The 17,118-nt window shown below is 39.9% G+C and overlaps 1 protein-coding gene across 8 annotated transcripts in view; it reads left to right on the plus strand.

Moving 5' to 3' along the window:
- The window catches only part of EBAG9 (estrogen receptor binding site associated antigen 9), a 31,764-nt gene extending 20,179 nt beyond the window's left edge, over positions 1–11,585 (plus strand). For all 8 annotated transcript variants that reach the window (XM_070630858.1, XM_070630861.1, XM_070630859.1 and 5 more), the window contains one exon: positions 9,852–11,585. In XM_070630858.1, the coding sequence (XP_070486959.1) occupies positions 9,852–9,972 (121 nt within the window). In that variant the 3' untranslated portion in view covers positions 9,973–11,585. The remainder of the gene's footprint in view (positions 1–9,851) is intronic.
- The last annotated feature ends 5,533 nt before the right edge of the window (positions 11,586–17,118 follow it).

Consider the following 17,118-nt stretch of genomic DNA (forward strand, 5'->3'; position numbering starts at 1 on the left):
TAATAACTTTATTAATGGCAAATGAGATTTTTTATATATATACACCATACTACAGGATAATACTTCATGCCCTGTAAAACGTACTTATCTCTTGAAATGTCCTGCTGTGAAATGTGAGCCACCACTATATAATCCTCTAGGTCAGAAATTATACCTTTATTTTTGTTTCCTCATGGTCTAGCATAGTGCCTACCACCAGACATTTGAATGAAAATAACTTATATAGCAGTCTGCATTTGTGTATATATCTCCATTGATATACTGAAAGCACTGTGAGGTAAATGATATGTCAGGTACTACCCATTTTACAGAAAAGAAAGTATTATTCTCGAGGTTTTCAAGTTCGTTTTTGTTGGTTGGTAAATTTTTCTTTCTTTGTTTTTGTGAGCAATAAGTTTAATTCTTGCTATTGCTGCATTAGGTCAAAGAGTAAACAGAAACTTTAAGAGTTTGTGACTGTCATCACTGATGAAAACCAGATATTTAACTGTATCTAAATTACTTTTGCATTTTTAAAGATGACATAGTAACATATAGCGATATAAGAGTTTTTTTTGTTTTAAAAGATTGTTTTTATAAAGAGATAGAAAATGAATTACTCTTTGTCTATCTTAACGAAATGTTTTCATTTTTGTATTTTCCTTTCCTGTCTTTATCAATAAATTACAATTACTTTGAACAGCCAGCAGAGGGTGCAGTTAAATAACTGAGAGTTATGGCTAACTTTTTTTGTTTTTGAAAGTCTTATCCTTTTGTTTTCAGCATTTTTTTTTAACAGATAAGGGTCACATTTTATTATTTTTTTTTTTAAAGATTTTATTTTTCCTTTTTCTCCCAAAGCCCCCCGGTACACAGTTGTGTATTTTTTTTTTAGTGGTGGGTCCTTCTACTTGTGGCATGTGGGATGCCACCTCAGCATGGCTTGATGAGTGGTGCCGTGTCTGTGCCCAGGATTTGAACTGGCGAAACCCCTGGGCTGCTGGAGCGGAGCGCACAAACTTAACCACTCGGCCATGGGGCTAGCCCCTCACATTTTAAAAGTCAGTAAAGTTGGGAGAGTTTTAAATATTTTGTTTCTATTTAATCATTATTCACCATAAAGAAAATATTTTTTTTTTTTTTTTTTTTATTAATGTTATGATAGATTACAACCTTGTGAGATTTCAGTTGTACATTTTTGTTAGTCATGTTGTGGGTACACCACTTCCCCCTCCGTACCCTCCCCCCACCCCCCCTTTTCCCTGGTAACCACCGATCAGATCTCCTTCTCAATATGCTAATTTCCACCTATGAGTGGAGTCATATAGAGTTCGTCTTTCTCTGACTGACTTATTTCGCTTAACATAATGCCCTCGAGGTCCATCCACATTGTTGTGAATGGGCCAATTTCGTCTTTTTTTATGGCTGAGTAGTATTCCATTGTGTATATATACCACATCTTCTTTATCCAATCATCAGTTTCTGGGCATGTAGGCTGGTTCCACGTCTTGGCTATTGTAAATAATGCTGCGATGAACATAGGGGTGCAACGGACTCTTGAGATATCTGATATCAGGTTCTTAGGATAGATACCCAGTAATGGGATGGCTGGGTCATAGGGTATTTCTATTTTTAACTTTTTGAGAAATCTCCATACTGTTTTCCATAGTGGCTGTACCAGTTTGCATTCCCACCAACAGTGTATGAGGGTTCCTCTTTCTCCACAACCTCTCCAACATTTGTCGTTCTTGGTTTTGGATGTTTTTGCCAATCTAACGGGGGTAAGGTGATATCTTAGTGTAGTTTTGATTTGCATTTCCCTGATGATTAGCGATGATGAACATCTTTTCATGTGTCTATTGGCCATATTCATATCTTCTTTTGAGAAATGTCTGTTCATGTCCTCTGCCCATTTTTTGATCGGGTTGTTTGTTTTTTTGTTGTTAAGCAGTGTGAGTTCTTTGTATATTATGGAGATTAACCCTTTGTCGGATAAGTGGCTTGTAAATATTTTTTCCCAATTAGTGAGCTGTTTTTTTGTTTCAATCCTGTTTTCCCTTGCCTTGAAGAAGCTCTTTAGTCTGATGAAGTCCCATTTGTTTATTCTTTCTATTGTTTCCCTCAACTGAGGAGTTACAGTGTCCGAAAAGATTCTTTTGAAACTGATGTCAAAGAGTGTACTGCCTATATTCTCTTCCAAAAGACTTATTGTCTCAGGCCTAATCCTTAGGTCTTTGATCCATTTTGAGTTTATTTTGGTGTGTGGTGAAAAAGAATGGTCAATTTTCAATCTTTTGCATGTGGCTGTCCAGTTTTCCCAGCACCATTTGTTGAAGAGACTTTCTTTTCTCCATTGTAGGCCCTCTGCTCCTTTGTCGAAGATTAGCTGTCCATAGATGTGTGGTTTTATCTCTGGGCTTTCAATTCTGTTCCATTGATCTGTGGACCTGTTTTTGTACCAGTACCATGCTGTTTTGATCACTGTAGCTTTGTAGTATGTTTTGAAATCGGGGATTGTGATTCCGCCAGCTTTGTTTTTCTTGCTCAGGATTGCTTTAGCAATTCGCGGTCTTTTGTTGCCCCATATGAATTTTAGGATTGTTTGTTCAATTTCTGTGAAGAATGTTCTTGGGATTCTGATTGGGATAGCATTGAATCTGTATATTGCTTTAGGTAGTATGGACATTTTAACTATGTTTATTCTTCCAATCCATGTGCAAGGAATGTTTTTCCATCTCTTTATGTCATCGCCTATTTCTTTCAAGAAAGTCTTGTAGTTTTCATTGTATAGATCCTTCACTTCCTTGGTTAAGTTTATCCCAAGGTATTTTATTCTTTTCGTTGCGATTGTGAATGGGATAGAGTTCTTGAGTTCTTTTTCTGTTAGTTTATTGTTAGTGTATAGAAATGCTACTGATTTATGCACGTTAATTTTATACCCTGCTACTTTGCTGTAGTTGTTGATTATTTCTAATAGTTTTTCTGTGGATTCTTTGGGGTTTTCTATGTATAAGATCATGTCGTCTGCAAACAACGAGAGTTTTACTTCTTCGTAACCTATTTGGATTCCTTTTATTTCTTTTTCCTGCCGAATTGCTCTGGCCAGCACCTCCAGAACTATGTTGAATAGGAGTGGTGAAAGTGGGCACCCTTGTCTTGTTCCTGTCCTCAGAGGGATGGCTTTCAGCTTTTGTCCATTGAGTATGATGTTGGCTGTGGGTCTATCATATATGGCCTTTATTATGTTGAGGTACTTTCCTTCTATACCCATTTTACTGAGGGTTTTTATCATAAATGGGTGTTGGATCTTGTCGAATGCTTTCTCTGCATCTATTGAGATGATCATGTGGTTTTTGGTTTTCATTTTGTTGATGTAGTGTATCACGTTGATTGACTTGCGGATGTTGAACCATCCCTGTGTCCCTGGTATAAATCCCACTTGATCATGGTGTATAATCTTTTTGATGTATTGCTGTAATCGGTTAGCCAAAATTTTGTTGAGGATTTTTGCATCTATGTTCATCAGTGATATCGGCCTGTAGTTCTCCTTCTTTGTGTTGTCCTTGTCAGGTTTGGGGATCAGAGTGATGTTGGCTTCATAGAATGTGTTAGGGAGTTCTCCATCTTTCTCAATTTTCTGGAGCAGTTTGAGGAGAATAGGTATTAAGTCTTCTTTGAATGTTTGGTAGAATTCTCCAGAGAAGCCGTCTGGTCCTGGACTCTTGTTTTTGGGGAGGTTTTTGATTACCGTTTCTATTTCCTTACTTGTGATTGGTCTATTCAGATTCTCCATTTCTTCCTGATTCAGTTTGGGGAGATTGTAGGAGTCTAGGAATTTGTCCATTTCTTCCAGGTTGTTCAATTTGTTGGCATATAGTTTTTCATAGTATTCTCTTATGATCTCTTGTATTTCATTGGTATCTGTTGTGATTTCTCCTCTGTCATTCCTGATTTTATTAATTTGCGATTTCTCTCTTCTTTTCTTGGTGAGTCTGGCTAGGGGTTTGTCAATTTTGTTAATTCTTTCGAAGAACCAACTCTTTGTTTCATTGATCCTTTCTATTGTCTTTTTTGTTTCAATATCGTTTATTTCTGCTCTTATTTTTATTATTTCCCTCCTTCTACTGACTCTGGGCCTTGTTTGTTCTTCTTTTTCTAGTTCTGTTAGGTGTCGTTTGAGGTTGCTTACGTGAGCTTTTTCTTGTTTAGTGAGGTGAGCCTGTATTGCGATGAATTTCCCTCTTAGGACTGCTTTTGCTGCATCCCAAATGATTTGGTATGTCGTGTTCTCATTTTGATTTGTCTCCAGATAATATTTGATTTCTTCTTTAATTTCTTCAATGACCCATTGTTTGTTGAGAAGCGTGTTGTTTAGTCTCCACATTTTTGCACCTTTCTCTGCTTTTTTCTTGTAGTTGATTTCTAGTTTAATAGCGTTATGATCAGAAAAGATGCTTGATATTATTTCAACTCTCTTGTATTTATTGATGTTTGCTTTGGTTCCCAAAATATGGTCAATCCTTGAGAATGTTCCATGTGCACTTGAGAAGAATGTGTAACCTGCTGTTTTTGGATGAAGTGTTCTATATATATCTATTAAGTCCATCTGGTCTAATTTTTCATTTAATTCTATTATTTCCTTGTTGATTTTCTGTCTGGATGTTCTGTCCATTGGTGTTAATGGTGTGTTGAGGTCCCCTACTATTATTGTATTGTTGTTGATGTCTTCTTTTAGTTCTATTAAGAGTTGCTTTACAAATTTTGGTGCTCCTGTGTTGGGTGCGTATATATTTATAAGTGTTATGTCTTCTTGGTGGAGAGTCCCTTTTATCATTATATACTGTCCCTCTTTGTCTTTCTTTATCTGTTTTGCTTTGAAATCTACCTTGTCTGATATTAGTATAGCGACACCTGCTTTCTTTTGTTCATTATTAGCTTGGAGTATTGTTCTCCATCCCTTCACTCTGAGTCTGTGTTTGTCTTTGGGGCTGAGGTGTGTTTCCTGGAGGCAGCATATTGTTGGATCTTGTTCTTTGATCCATCCTGCCACTCTGTGTCTTTTGATTGGGGAGTTCAATCCGTTTACATTTAGAGTGATTATTGAGACGTGGGGGCCTACCACTACCATTTTGTGTCTTGTTTTCCGGTTTTCTTCAGTTTCCTTTGTTTCTCGTCCCATGGTTTAATCTGTTCTGATGTAGAGCTGCTACTCTCTGTTGTTGTCCTTCTACTTATCTCCTCTGCTCTTGGTTTTGTAGCCCCTTTCCTTTTTTGGATTTTTCAGGAATGAGGGTTTTCCTGAGGATTTCCTGAAGAGGAGGTTTTGTGGCAATGAACTCCCTTAATTTTTGTTTATCTGGGAAAGTTTTTATTTCTCCATCGTATTTGAAGGATATTTTCGCTGGGTAGAGAATTCTCGGCTGTAGGTTTTTGTCCTTCAGATTTTTGAATATATCATTCCACTCTCTTCTAGCCTGTAAAGTTTCTGCTGAGAAATCTGCTGATAGCCTGATGGGGGTTCCTTTGTAGGTTAGTTTCTTTTGCCTGGCTGTCCTTAATATTTTCTCCTTGTCGTTGACTTTTGCTAGCTTCACTACTATATGCCGTGGAGTTGGTCTTCTTGCATTGATAAAGTTTGGAGATCTATTGGCTTCTGTCACCTGAAGATCCATCTCCCTCACCAGATTTGGGAAGTTCTCAGCCATTATTTCTTTGAATAGGCTTTCTGCCCCTTTCTCCTTCTCTTCTCCCTCTGGTATACCTATAATCCTTACGTTGCATCTCCTAATTGTGTCTGATAATTCTCGGAGAGTTTCTTCATTTCTTTTAAGTCTTGCTTCTCTCTCCTCCTCTGCCTGCAACAATTCTATATTGCCATCTTCCAAATTGCTAATTCTTTCCTCCATATTATCGGCCCTACTGTTCAGAGCATCTAGATTTTTCTTAATCTCCTCTATTGTGTTCTTCATTTCCAATATTTCTGTTTGGTTCTTCTTTATCGTATCAAACTCTTTTGTGACATAGCTCCTGAACTCGTTGAGTTGTCGGTCAGAATTCTCTCTTAACTCAGTGAGTATTTTAATGATGGCTGTTTTGAAGTCATCATCATTTAGGTTATATATCTCACTTTCTTTGGGATTGTTTTCTGTGTATTTGTTACTTTCTTTCTGTTCTGGAGATTTAATGTATTTTTTCATATTGCTTGATGATGTTGATTTGTGCCTCCGCATGGAGATAGAGTTTAGTTGCTCCTTTCACTTGTTTCAGCTGCTGCGGTGGGGGGAGCAGCTGTTTATACTTCACCAACCAGGAACCCTGTCCGTAGTTGCTAACTGGGCCTGGGCCCCTCTTCGTAGCCACAGTGGCCCTTTGGATTCCCTCCTCTGCCGTGGGGGCCGTCACGGGGGGCTTCAGGCTGCAGGGGCCTACTGTTGTTGCCCACCTAGATGCGCTCTCTCCTTGGGGTCTGCAACGGTGTTATGGGCTTTTCCAGCGGCCAGGGGTGGGATCACTTATATTTGTCGCTCCGTTGCTGTCGGCACCCACCAAATCTCACTTGTCCTCTATGGGTCGCAGGAGAGCTATTGGCATCTTCTACAGTCTGTGGTTAGTACACCTAGCTATGCTGCTTTTGCCCTGGGGTCTTCCAGCCTTGTGGCTGGCGGCTGGGTGCCTTCTACTGGTGCTGTGCAGAGGCTTTCCCTAAGGCTTCTGTGAGCCTGTAGGGTTTCCCCCTAGGCTGCTAAGCTGGGTCTCTGGAACTCTCTCCAGCCCCAGTCCTCTCCGAGATCTCCGGCAATCCCTAGCCTCACCGGGTGGGCAACGGCAGCTGGGGGTCGCCCCGCCCTCTGGGCTTCTCTCCGGGCCTCTGCCGGGAGCTCTGAATGCTCAGCGTGGCCCCTCTGCTCCCGGCACACAGAGAGTTTTGTCTGCTGCCTGGCGGAGCTCCGGCGCTTCCCCTCCGGGTCGCCGGACCCGCCTTTGAAAGTTCCCCCGCCCCGGTCCTCTCCGAGATCTCCGGCAATCCCTAGTCCCACGGGGCGGGCAACGGCAGCTGGGGGACGCCCCGCCCTCTGGGCTTCTCTCCGGGCCTCTGCCGGGAGCTCTGAATGCTGGGCGTGGCCCCTCTGCTAATGGCAGACAGAGAGTTTTGTCTGCTGCCTGGGGGAGCTCCGGCGCTTCCCCACCGGGTCGCCGGACCCGCCTTTGAAAGTTCCCCCGCCCCGGTCCTCTCCGAGATCTCCGGCAATCCCTAGTCCCACGGGGTGGGCAACGGCAGCTGGGGGTCGCCCCGCCCTCTGGGCTTCTCTCCGGGCCTCTGCCGGGAGCCCTGAGTGCTCAGCGTGGCCCCTCTGCTACCGGCAGACAGAGAGTTTTGTCTGCTGCCTGGGGGAGCTCTGGCGCTTCCCCACCGGGTCGCCGGACCCGCCTTTGAAAGTTCCCCCGCCCCGGTCCTCTCCGAGATCTCCGGCAATCCCTAGTCCCACGGGGCGGGCAACGGCAGCTGGGAGACCTCCGTGCCCTCCGTGTCTCTCTCTGGGACCCTCCGGGCGCCCCGAGCACCAGGCTGGGTCTCCCCGCCAATGGCGGGGAGAGACTCTCCCCGCGGGCTCAGGTGTGCAACTCCAAAGTTTCCCTCTGCGTTTAGGAGTAATTGCGGGGGGTTTAAGTAGGGTTCTGGTCACCTGTTTCCACCGTCGCTCCTCTGTTGTGTTCTCGCTCCTGCCCTAGATGTGTGTCAAGAAAATATTTTTAAATTATAAATGGCAACATTTATGTTGCATGGATCGTAAAAAAAGATGTTATCTAATTTTTTTACTCTATTTTTTGGATAAATTATAGATATAGAAGTCTGAGTATTTTAGAACGTTTTAGGGATTCTAGTGATGGTTAGTGTCATTAACCACAACGATAAAGGAAAGGACTGTTCGTTTCGAATCCAGTAATCTTAATGACAGCACTGTTGAGTTTGTCAGTTCACAAGTATCTTCACATTCACCATGCAAAAACCTTCTCTTTTCCACTTTATCCTCTTGCACCCTGAATAAAACAAGACAAAGAAGCCCCCCAACTTAGTGTTTTATATTACATAACAGCTTGGGAGAGGGAGCCGATTAGTAATAGACATGCTTCATGCTGCAAGCTGTCGAAGTAGAGTCGAAGAGACATGCAGGCTTCCATGCATTGCTGCTGCCCCTAGAGCAACACTGAGAATTTTCAAAGTGTATCCGCACCGCTTATCCTCTGACTCAGGCTGTTTCCCAGTGCCGCTTTAAACACTACCAGTACCATGAATCAGTATCATTACGGAAGAAGATTCGGGTACTTCAGTAATTCCATGCATGTATCTGGACAGGGAAGATATATTTTGTCTGCAGTAATCTCTAAGTTGCCTCCTATGCCAAGAACATTAATTGTTGATGTTTATATTTCAACTAGTAACCAGGTCAAAACTTGATTATCTTATTTGTTTGTAACCTAACCAGCCCTGTATGATTCTTTTCCTATCTCATTTTTTGCCGTTGGTGTTTTGGCTTTTTTAGTGCACCTTATCAGTTTTGCTTGAAAGTGAGCAGAGGTAGTGAAAAGTAGATTGTTTTGAAACTATTCTTTTGAAACTTTAGTTAATTGATGGTGAAGGTCAAAATGTTGCCTAAAATAAATCTTTCTACTTTCTTGAATTTTGGTCATCCATAACTCTGCTTACTCCCATTCATAAGCACGGTTGAGAATTGTATGTTCGTTTCACTCACTAGAGTCAGCTTTGAGTTGTCCCTTATACAGGTAATCCACACTGGATTTTTCTGTATATAGCCTGGTGCTGCCTATCCCGTGCCCAGTTGTGACCTACAGCTTCCGTCCTCGACCTTGTATGCTTCTTGATTTATTTTCTCATACCCTCAACCTTCAGATCCAGAGCCAACTTGTGTCCCCTCTCCTTTCTCCTATTTGGTCATCCCACTGCTACTCCCCACACAAATGAGTCAATCAGGATAAGAGAAGTGTAGTGATTTTTGGTCAGTGGAGTTGTCAGGAGGGGCTAGGGAGGGGGTAAGTATTCCGTAATGTGTAATTAGTAAATATCTACCATTCTGCCCCTTCTTTAGTAGAGCTGGTGAAACGTTAATCCTTATATAGATTTCTAGCTTTTAGTTGGAATGTGTGTCTTAAGTTTCCATTTGTTTTTTGCCTTGTGTTCTGCACATGTTGTTTTTTGTTTTTTTTTTAAAGATGTTATCTTTTTCCTTTTTCTCCCCAAAGCGCCCCCGTACATGGTTGTATATTCTTCGTTGTGGGTTCTTCTAGTTGTGGCATGTGGGACGCTGCCTCAGCGTGGTTTGATGAGCAGTGCCATGTCTGCGCCCAGGATTTGAACGAACGAAACACTGGGCCGCCTGCAGCACAGCGCACTCGAACTTAACCACTCGGCCACGGGGCCAGCCGCTGCACATATGTGTTTTTGACATCCTTTAACTGACTGTTTTTAACTATTGTAATAACTGGAGATTTAATCCTCAGTATCAGGTTGTCTGAATGGTATCAAAAAGAAGGTACGATCCAATGGAAGTAGTGTTTTAGTGAAAATAATCTGAAGAAGGGGGTCAGGAGATGTAGGTTCTTATCCTTGTACTTAATCTTAGGAATTTGGCCAAGTCACTTAGCCTTTGTGCCTCATTTTATTTATTTGTAAAATAGAGATAATACTTCTATTTTGCAAGCCATCTTCTAAGAATTAAAAGATACTGTTTTTGAAAATCTTTGAAATTTTCAAAGCAATGAGAAGAATGAAGACTTATAAACTTTGAGTTTATTTGCCATTTTACCTGGTTGGTATGTTCTAAAAGTAAAAATATGAATCTATTTCTTTTCAGGCAGCAGAAGATAGCAGACAGAGAAAAGAGAGCAGCAGAACAGCAAAGGAAGAAAATGGAAAAGGAAGCACAGCGGCTAATGAAGAAGGAACAAAACAAAATTGGTGTGAAACTTTCATAACAAATGTTCTTCAAATGTCATAGTGCCACGAGAAGAAATACGAGCTCCACAACCCAAGCAACATTTGTATGGACTTAAGAGTATTTTCAGAATACAGACACACTGCTTGATTTTACTGCATTCATCACACCATCCAGGACGCCACAGTTCTCTTGAACTCTTAGTGATTGAGACTCAAAAGAACAAAAAAGATTTATGAGATATTTTCTTCAACATGCTCCAAGTTTAAGACAGTTGTTTGCTGTAGGGCAATGATTACAAATGGAACATACCAGTACCTCTTCAAGCTAGTGTTTCTAGCTAAATAAATGGGTGTAAATAATTTTCTGGTGGGACAGAACTCTGCTGTCTATAATGCTCTCCTTCAGTGTGCAGAAAGATGAAATAAATAATGTTAAGTGTTATTTTGTTTCTGTGATTATCTGACCTATATCAGACAAACTGCAGGGCTTTAACTCCTTCATTTTTATCGTCAGAAGCTGGTGTTGGCATACGTTTCCTCTAATTTGAACTGGTTTTGTTTATGTTTGATACAGTATTAAGGAATTTGATGATTTTTGTTTTCAAGAAAATGACATTAAATGCAATACTTTTATTTATCATAAGGATTTTGTACGTCATTGTTTTATTTTAGTTGATATTGTAATGTTATACATTACATTTGTAATTTATATTGCATGTATACACATATTGAAAATCAGCTAAAATGACAAATTTGTTTTACATTATTATAACTTGTGAGTTTTAAAAACTGGTATTAGTAGTTTTCCCTTTGTAGATGTGAAGATGTCACAGTGTCTTTAAGTAGCTTAGTTCCTCCCTCCCAAAAGCCATTAATTTACAAATGCAGAAAGCCTTCAGTTCTAATATTTCAAAGCTTTTAGATGATTTCTGTATCAATTTTATATATCTGACATAATGCAGGTTACCTGTGTTGTTGGCTAAGATAGCATTATTGATTCATTAAATTATGAACCAAGATAGGAAGAATAATATTTTTATTTTTGGATGTTGACTGGCTCCAAAATAGTTTTAAGGAAATAGATGCATACTGTGTTCATAGAGAAGAATGTAGATTTGATAGTTTAAAATTCCATGAATTTTTTCTCCACAGTTAAAATATTTCCAGCCTGATTTTCTATGGCTTTAGAATTTTTAAGGATTTTTACTTTCTTAAAAGTTGTTGCCCAAAATTAACATTTTGTGGGTTTTTAAAATGTCGTAGATATTCTACAGGCCGAATATTGCTAATGTATTTGAAGTACGTGATGTTTCGTAGTAAAATCGCAAACTATTCAGTGAGAGCTAAGTCCTTAGCCTAAGCTTCCAGAGTAAGTGTGATTATAGAATCCGTCAAAATTTAACTTTGGCAAAAAGCTTCTTGTTACAGCTCCAAGGCACATTTCAGTTATCATGTTTATTAGAGAGTCTCTGTCAATAAACTCCCAATTCGGTAGAATTAGACTCAAATTTTTAATGATAAATGTATTCTCTTCCCTTACTTGTATTTATTTTTAGTTATTATGGGAATGCTACATGATTCTCTAAATTGGGGATTCATAAAGGATAACCTCTCCTTTAGTACAATAAATTTTACTGCTTTTCCCCAGTAATTGGCAAGTATTGAAGTCTGTTTTGATCATGATTTTCATGTGTGTGAGATTCTGTTTTTTCTTTGGCCTTTTCATTTTTGTTTGTTTAGAAATAAAGACTGGTTAGAAACTATAGTTTGTATGATGAATTAGGAAGAAAGATTTTTCTTATGGGAAGAATAGATAATTCTGCAATTTTTCACCTCTGTTGGTATGTAAACTAAATTTCTATGTTAAATTGGGTATATTATGGTCCCAAAAGAAGTCATGGAATTCAATACATATGATAAACATTTCATGGGAGCAAACCGGCTCCTGTAGCTTATAAATTTATGGTTTCTGTTTTTTGTTAATTTTAATAAAGAATTATCAGTTAGACACTTATTAGTAAAAGTAAAAAAAAAAATTGGGGCAGGCCTAGATAAAATTAGTGAAATGCTGCCCATTTACTGAATTGTGCATTTCATGTATTGCGATAAGTAACCAAAGACACGAAACTTATTTTGTGTTTTTTATATGTACATTTTATGGTTTCTAGCTATTTCTTCTTATTAAGCTTTAGCTAGAGCTGTCCTGTAATTGACTGTTGGCTCTTTTTTAGTAGCATATTTCATTGAGTTGACATTTTAGAACGGACAATTTAAAATTTAGCGTCTGAACCTCCTCAGTTTTGACGTTCGCCTCTGGCCAGGACAGTGATTATTTCTGGAGGAAGATTGGTGGTTGGGAAGAAGATGGTAGCTATAGAAACTGGCATCTGATGGAGCTTCCAAAACCACTCCACACGCTAGCACCATTGTGTAAATCTAACCATGGCTGATGTCGTAAAAAGCCTAAATTTGGCCAATGATGTGTTTACTAAAGGAATGGTCTGGGTCAGATATAGCTAACATACATTTTATTCAATCCTGCATAGTTCAGCTTTGGGATAAGCTACTGCAATGATTTTCACACTCTTTAGCCCCTTGTTCAAAGGAAGTCTTCATTAAGATGTATAAGCAAATGCAACAGTTGCCAGAGAGTGGTTCTGGCTGAAGCCAAGTTGGGGCTGTTGGGGTGTGCTAGGGCCTGCAGACTGTTCCAGGCAAGGAGCTTCACCCCGCTCTTTCAGGTAGCTTGGAGGGCTGAAGAGGGTGGGTCCGTGAAGCGCATATTTTAGTAGCTAATAATAAACTTGGTTTTCCCATTTACATAGGTTTTTGAACATTTGAGTTGCTCTCTAATTTCGAAGAGAACTTTTTTCTTTGTGTAGTTTACTTCACTTGTCTTTAACATAAGGCTATTCCAGGGTTATAGCAACAGCTAGTGACTCCTGTATTCAACTGTTTTTTTTTACTTTGCTCACTACCTTTTATCTTTAGTGCCCCTTATCCGTGGCTGTTGGGCATGCCCAGTAAACAGAGTCAGTTCTGAGAGTAGTAAGATGGTTTTTCACCAGAAGCCTCAATCTTTGAGGGCTGGAAAGAGACACTATTCTAGGAAGGCCCTCTCATGCACACCCCTGCTCCCCTCACACGACAGATTTCTACCCTTGCATAGCTGCTGCCGACACTACTGATCCACGAGCAGGAGCTTTGCAGGAGCTTTGCAGAGAAGCTTTCCCTGAAAGTCTGTGGCCAACCTGAGATAGTCTCTGCCTTCCCTTTCATGGAACTTCCATGGCTATTTATGTAGGTGCTTTGCCTGTATATTTATCTGATCACACTAATTTTGAGAGCTGCTCAGAGTTCCCAGAGATGGTGCACTATTAAACGGGTTGCCTGAGTTTACAAATGTTTTCAGTGGAGATGGTGGTTTCAAGGATTAACTCAGACTGTGTGTAAATGTTCAGTACAGTGCTGGGCACGTATTTAAGCCTCAACAAATGGTCTTCCAAGGCCCTGTCCACTTCCTTATGAGATCGATCCTGTGCACGCATTTCCCGCATCTCACCGTGCACTGATATGGGTAGCCCCTTCCCTGCAGAGGATGGCAGAATTTGACTGATTTTGCAATAATAGTTTTTACATACCTTTAAGTTGAACTGCGAGTTTTATAAGAAAGAGAGCATTTAGTATATGCTCAGCACTGTCTGAGAGTCTTTAATTTTATCAATGACTCCTCGCAATCCAGTGATGTAGACATTGTCCCCATTTCACAGATAAGGAAACTAAAGTTTAGAAAGGCAGTTGTGTACTTGATTAATGGAAAGGGAAATAGAAAGCTTTGAGAGCAGTTTCTATTAGTGGTTAATCAGCATTCTATGTGGACTATGATTTTTTTTTCTAAGTAGGGATCTTTTTTCTTAAGGTATTCTTTTTGGTGAGGAAGATTGGCCCTAAGCTAACGTCTGTTGCCAATCTTCCTTTTTTTTTTTCTCTCCCCAAAGCTCCAGTACATAGTTGTATATCCTAGTTGTGTGTCCTTCTAGTTCTTCTATGTGTGACGCCACCTCAGCATGGCTTGATGAGTGCTGTGTAGGTCCGCACCCAGGCAAACCCTGGGCCGCCGAAGCGGAGCACACACACTTAACCACTACACCACCAGGCTGGCCCTGGACTGATTTCTATGGCCTCTCTTCACTGGAAACTATGACCTGCCAAAAAGTTACCCTTTAGAATTTTCTCTCTAGTTCTTAATGAAGAGGATGCTACAAATTATAGTAGATAACACCTGTTTGTGTTTTCTAAGAACTTATTTAATAAATATGAAGGAAATTAGCTTGGCTTTTATTTTCATATAAAAACTAGTTGAATGTCAATGCTACATAACTATGTATTCCCAGTTTACTTGGGTCAGATATAATCAAGGCAAAATGAAATGTGGTTTATATTCACACATTTGCAAAAATAGGCCAATTAGCTCCCTTCATTGGGTCATGATTCTAATGAGGCCAAGGTCACAGCTTTCATGCATGTGCAGACCAGTTCCGAACCCAGAGATCGTCTTACTACAAAGTGTGGCCCTGACCTTGTCCAGTTATTTTCTTAACATGTGTCTTTAGGATCTGGTTGAGAGCATGAATGGCACAGAAAAACATCACCTCTATGCATAGGAAATTCAAAAGACATACAAGTCGGCATGTGGAGGAAATTGTTGTGGTTTCTTATTCTTATGTCAATTTTGGTTCATTATAAGGTATTAACTTCTGCCCATAATCAGTTTCATTTATTAAAATATTCAACCTTTAATTTATACAGCAAAGCAGTTTCCAAACCTGTTGAGTCTTCCTGAGTAAAATCAGTGCTCACCTATTTGATAGAGAAAAATGACCTTATCATAAGAAAGATGATCTTATCATAAGATGGCCTCTGAAATCAATTTTTAAAAAAATTTGGACTCAGTATTTCATTGTAGTGGTAAGTGAAGTCAGATGTGCATAAGGATATAGATACATTTGACTTGCTTCATTTAAGTTTCAAGTGCACAAAAATACAAGTGCTTTTTACTCCTTTTTGAATCTTTGCAGTGGTCTGAACCTCTTCATTGCCTGTCTGTCTTGATTAGGAGGAAACATTATGGAGGAAGGTAGGACATGGGTGATCATTTTAACAAGCGTTTTCCATGTACCACTTTCAGTGACAGATGTGAAAATTATTAAGGCTGCTTTTGTTTTTCGTTTCCTCTATACAACCAACAAGCCAGAAATAATGTGCTGGTTCAGAAGAATTAAAGGTCAGTTTAAAATGCCGACACCTATTGTTTGCTGTAGCAAGTGAGGCTGGCAAACCATTTCAAACACTGTGAGCTATTTGATCACAAGGAAGCGGAGGGAGGTTCTTACCGCACCATCAAATTAGAGAAATAATCTAGTTGTTAGCAGTTTTTCATATTATAGTCCATTACAGCTCTAGTCTAGCAAAAATTTAATTTTTCAAAGTTATTCAAATAGCTTTGATGAGAAATGACACTTTCAGGGAACAAGACTGAAAATATTCCTGAAGGTGGGTCAGATAAGATCGCCATGGGAAGGAACTCCAGGGCCACGAGAAACAGGCAGCTCTGATGCCTGCCTTTCGTAGCATTCACTGGGGGAGCCCGGACTGTGGGGTTTACGTCATCATTTACATCATCGTAGTCCCAGATGCTTCCATAGCCTCTGTGCTTGAAGTGAGAGATCCTCTTCACAGTTAAACCAACAAAGCACTAGCAAAGTTTTGTGAGAAAAGGTTGGAAAACAACTCCACTAAACATTCATTTGTTTAGGACTGTGAAGGACTGAGTCCTCCAGCACTACCCAGAGTACCACTCCAATGAACGGAGAGTTACCACACAGGAGACCTTACATGAACTGGCCGTTCTCAAAGAACTGGGTACATAGTGAAGTGTTTTTCAAGCTGTGCTCAGAGGTGATACTGGGACCACTGCAGAGAATGAGAGGAGGCAAACGACAGGACTCCGGGCCTGGTGCCCTTGTTCCAAAACCTTCACTTTTTTGTGATTTGTGTGTTGAGTTTTTTATGTTGAAAACGTTTTTTTAAAAGAGAGACACTTTTACAGAACTTAAATGCTATTGAAATATTCTAATCTTTTAACACAAACTCTTCTTAGTAGCATTGAAACCTTTTTTAATTTTAAGATTCTTTGAAATCATTGTTATAACCATTGGTTACCACAGTCATGGTGGTTGTGGGAGAATCAGCAGTCACGGAAGAGTGTGTCTTAGGGTGGTTTGAAAGTTACCTGATATAAACCTGTTTTATATTATTTGGACTTTCTAATTGTTTTTGTTCGGGACAGTTGGGAGTTTGTTGATATTCTTTCAAGATTTTATTGCTAGAAATTGTTATTTTTAATTTAATTTTAAACTGCTATTTTCAATGTGCTTCATTACACACATTTTGCCAGATAAGACTGGCAGTTTTGTAGAAGAGCTCACTGAGCCAAAATGGAAGTCGGAAACTACCCCAAACCTTTGAAAATCAAAAGTCCTCTAGAGAAAAACATATCAGACCCAACCACTACTTAGGCAGGGCCCATGTTCAATGCAAATCACAGACTTCCTTTTTCTCCTGCCACAAATGTCAGAAACGCTTGGCATCTGAGTGCACTGCATTTTTTTTTTCTTCTTTCTGAACAGCTCAAGTTGGAAAGGTCAGCATATCCCTTTGGGAAAAATCTCGTCTTATAAATTGGAATGTTTGCACATGTAACTGTAGGAAATGTTTAACATTTGCTTTGATGGGACAGCAATTTGTTCAATAGAGTGGAATTGTTCTTCTTTTTCCATTTTCCTGCCTGTTTGTACATCACTCAAATTACTGAAAGCAATTTTCAGCGCTTCTTTCTACGGGATCGGATCATCCTGTCCACAAAACTAGCCAACGCCTCGGGCTTCCGAAAGGCAAGCTATGTTCCGTCTTTTATTTACTCCAAGGGACTCATTTGCGAGAGACTTTGATCTGAATAAAAGCAGTAATTTTCCACAGAGTCTATGTACTGAAACCCTGGAGGAGGATGGGGCAGGGTGTGGAGGAGGAGGAGGGAGAAGAAAAACAGAATAACTGCTCCAGGATCTCCTGTGTTACCTTCGTGCAAATTCGTTCCAGTGTTCCAGTGTGGATGGTATATGCAT

The sequence above is a fragment of the Equus przewalskii genome, chromosome 8 (genome assembly GCF_037783145.1).
Source record: "Equus przewalskii isolate Varuska chromosome 8, EquPr2, whole genome shotgun sequence".
In the NCBI taxonomy this organism is placed as follows: domain Eukaryota; kingdom Metazoa; phylum Chordata; class Mammalia; order Perissodactyla; family Equidae; genus Equus; species Equus przewalskii.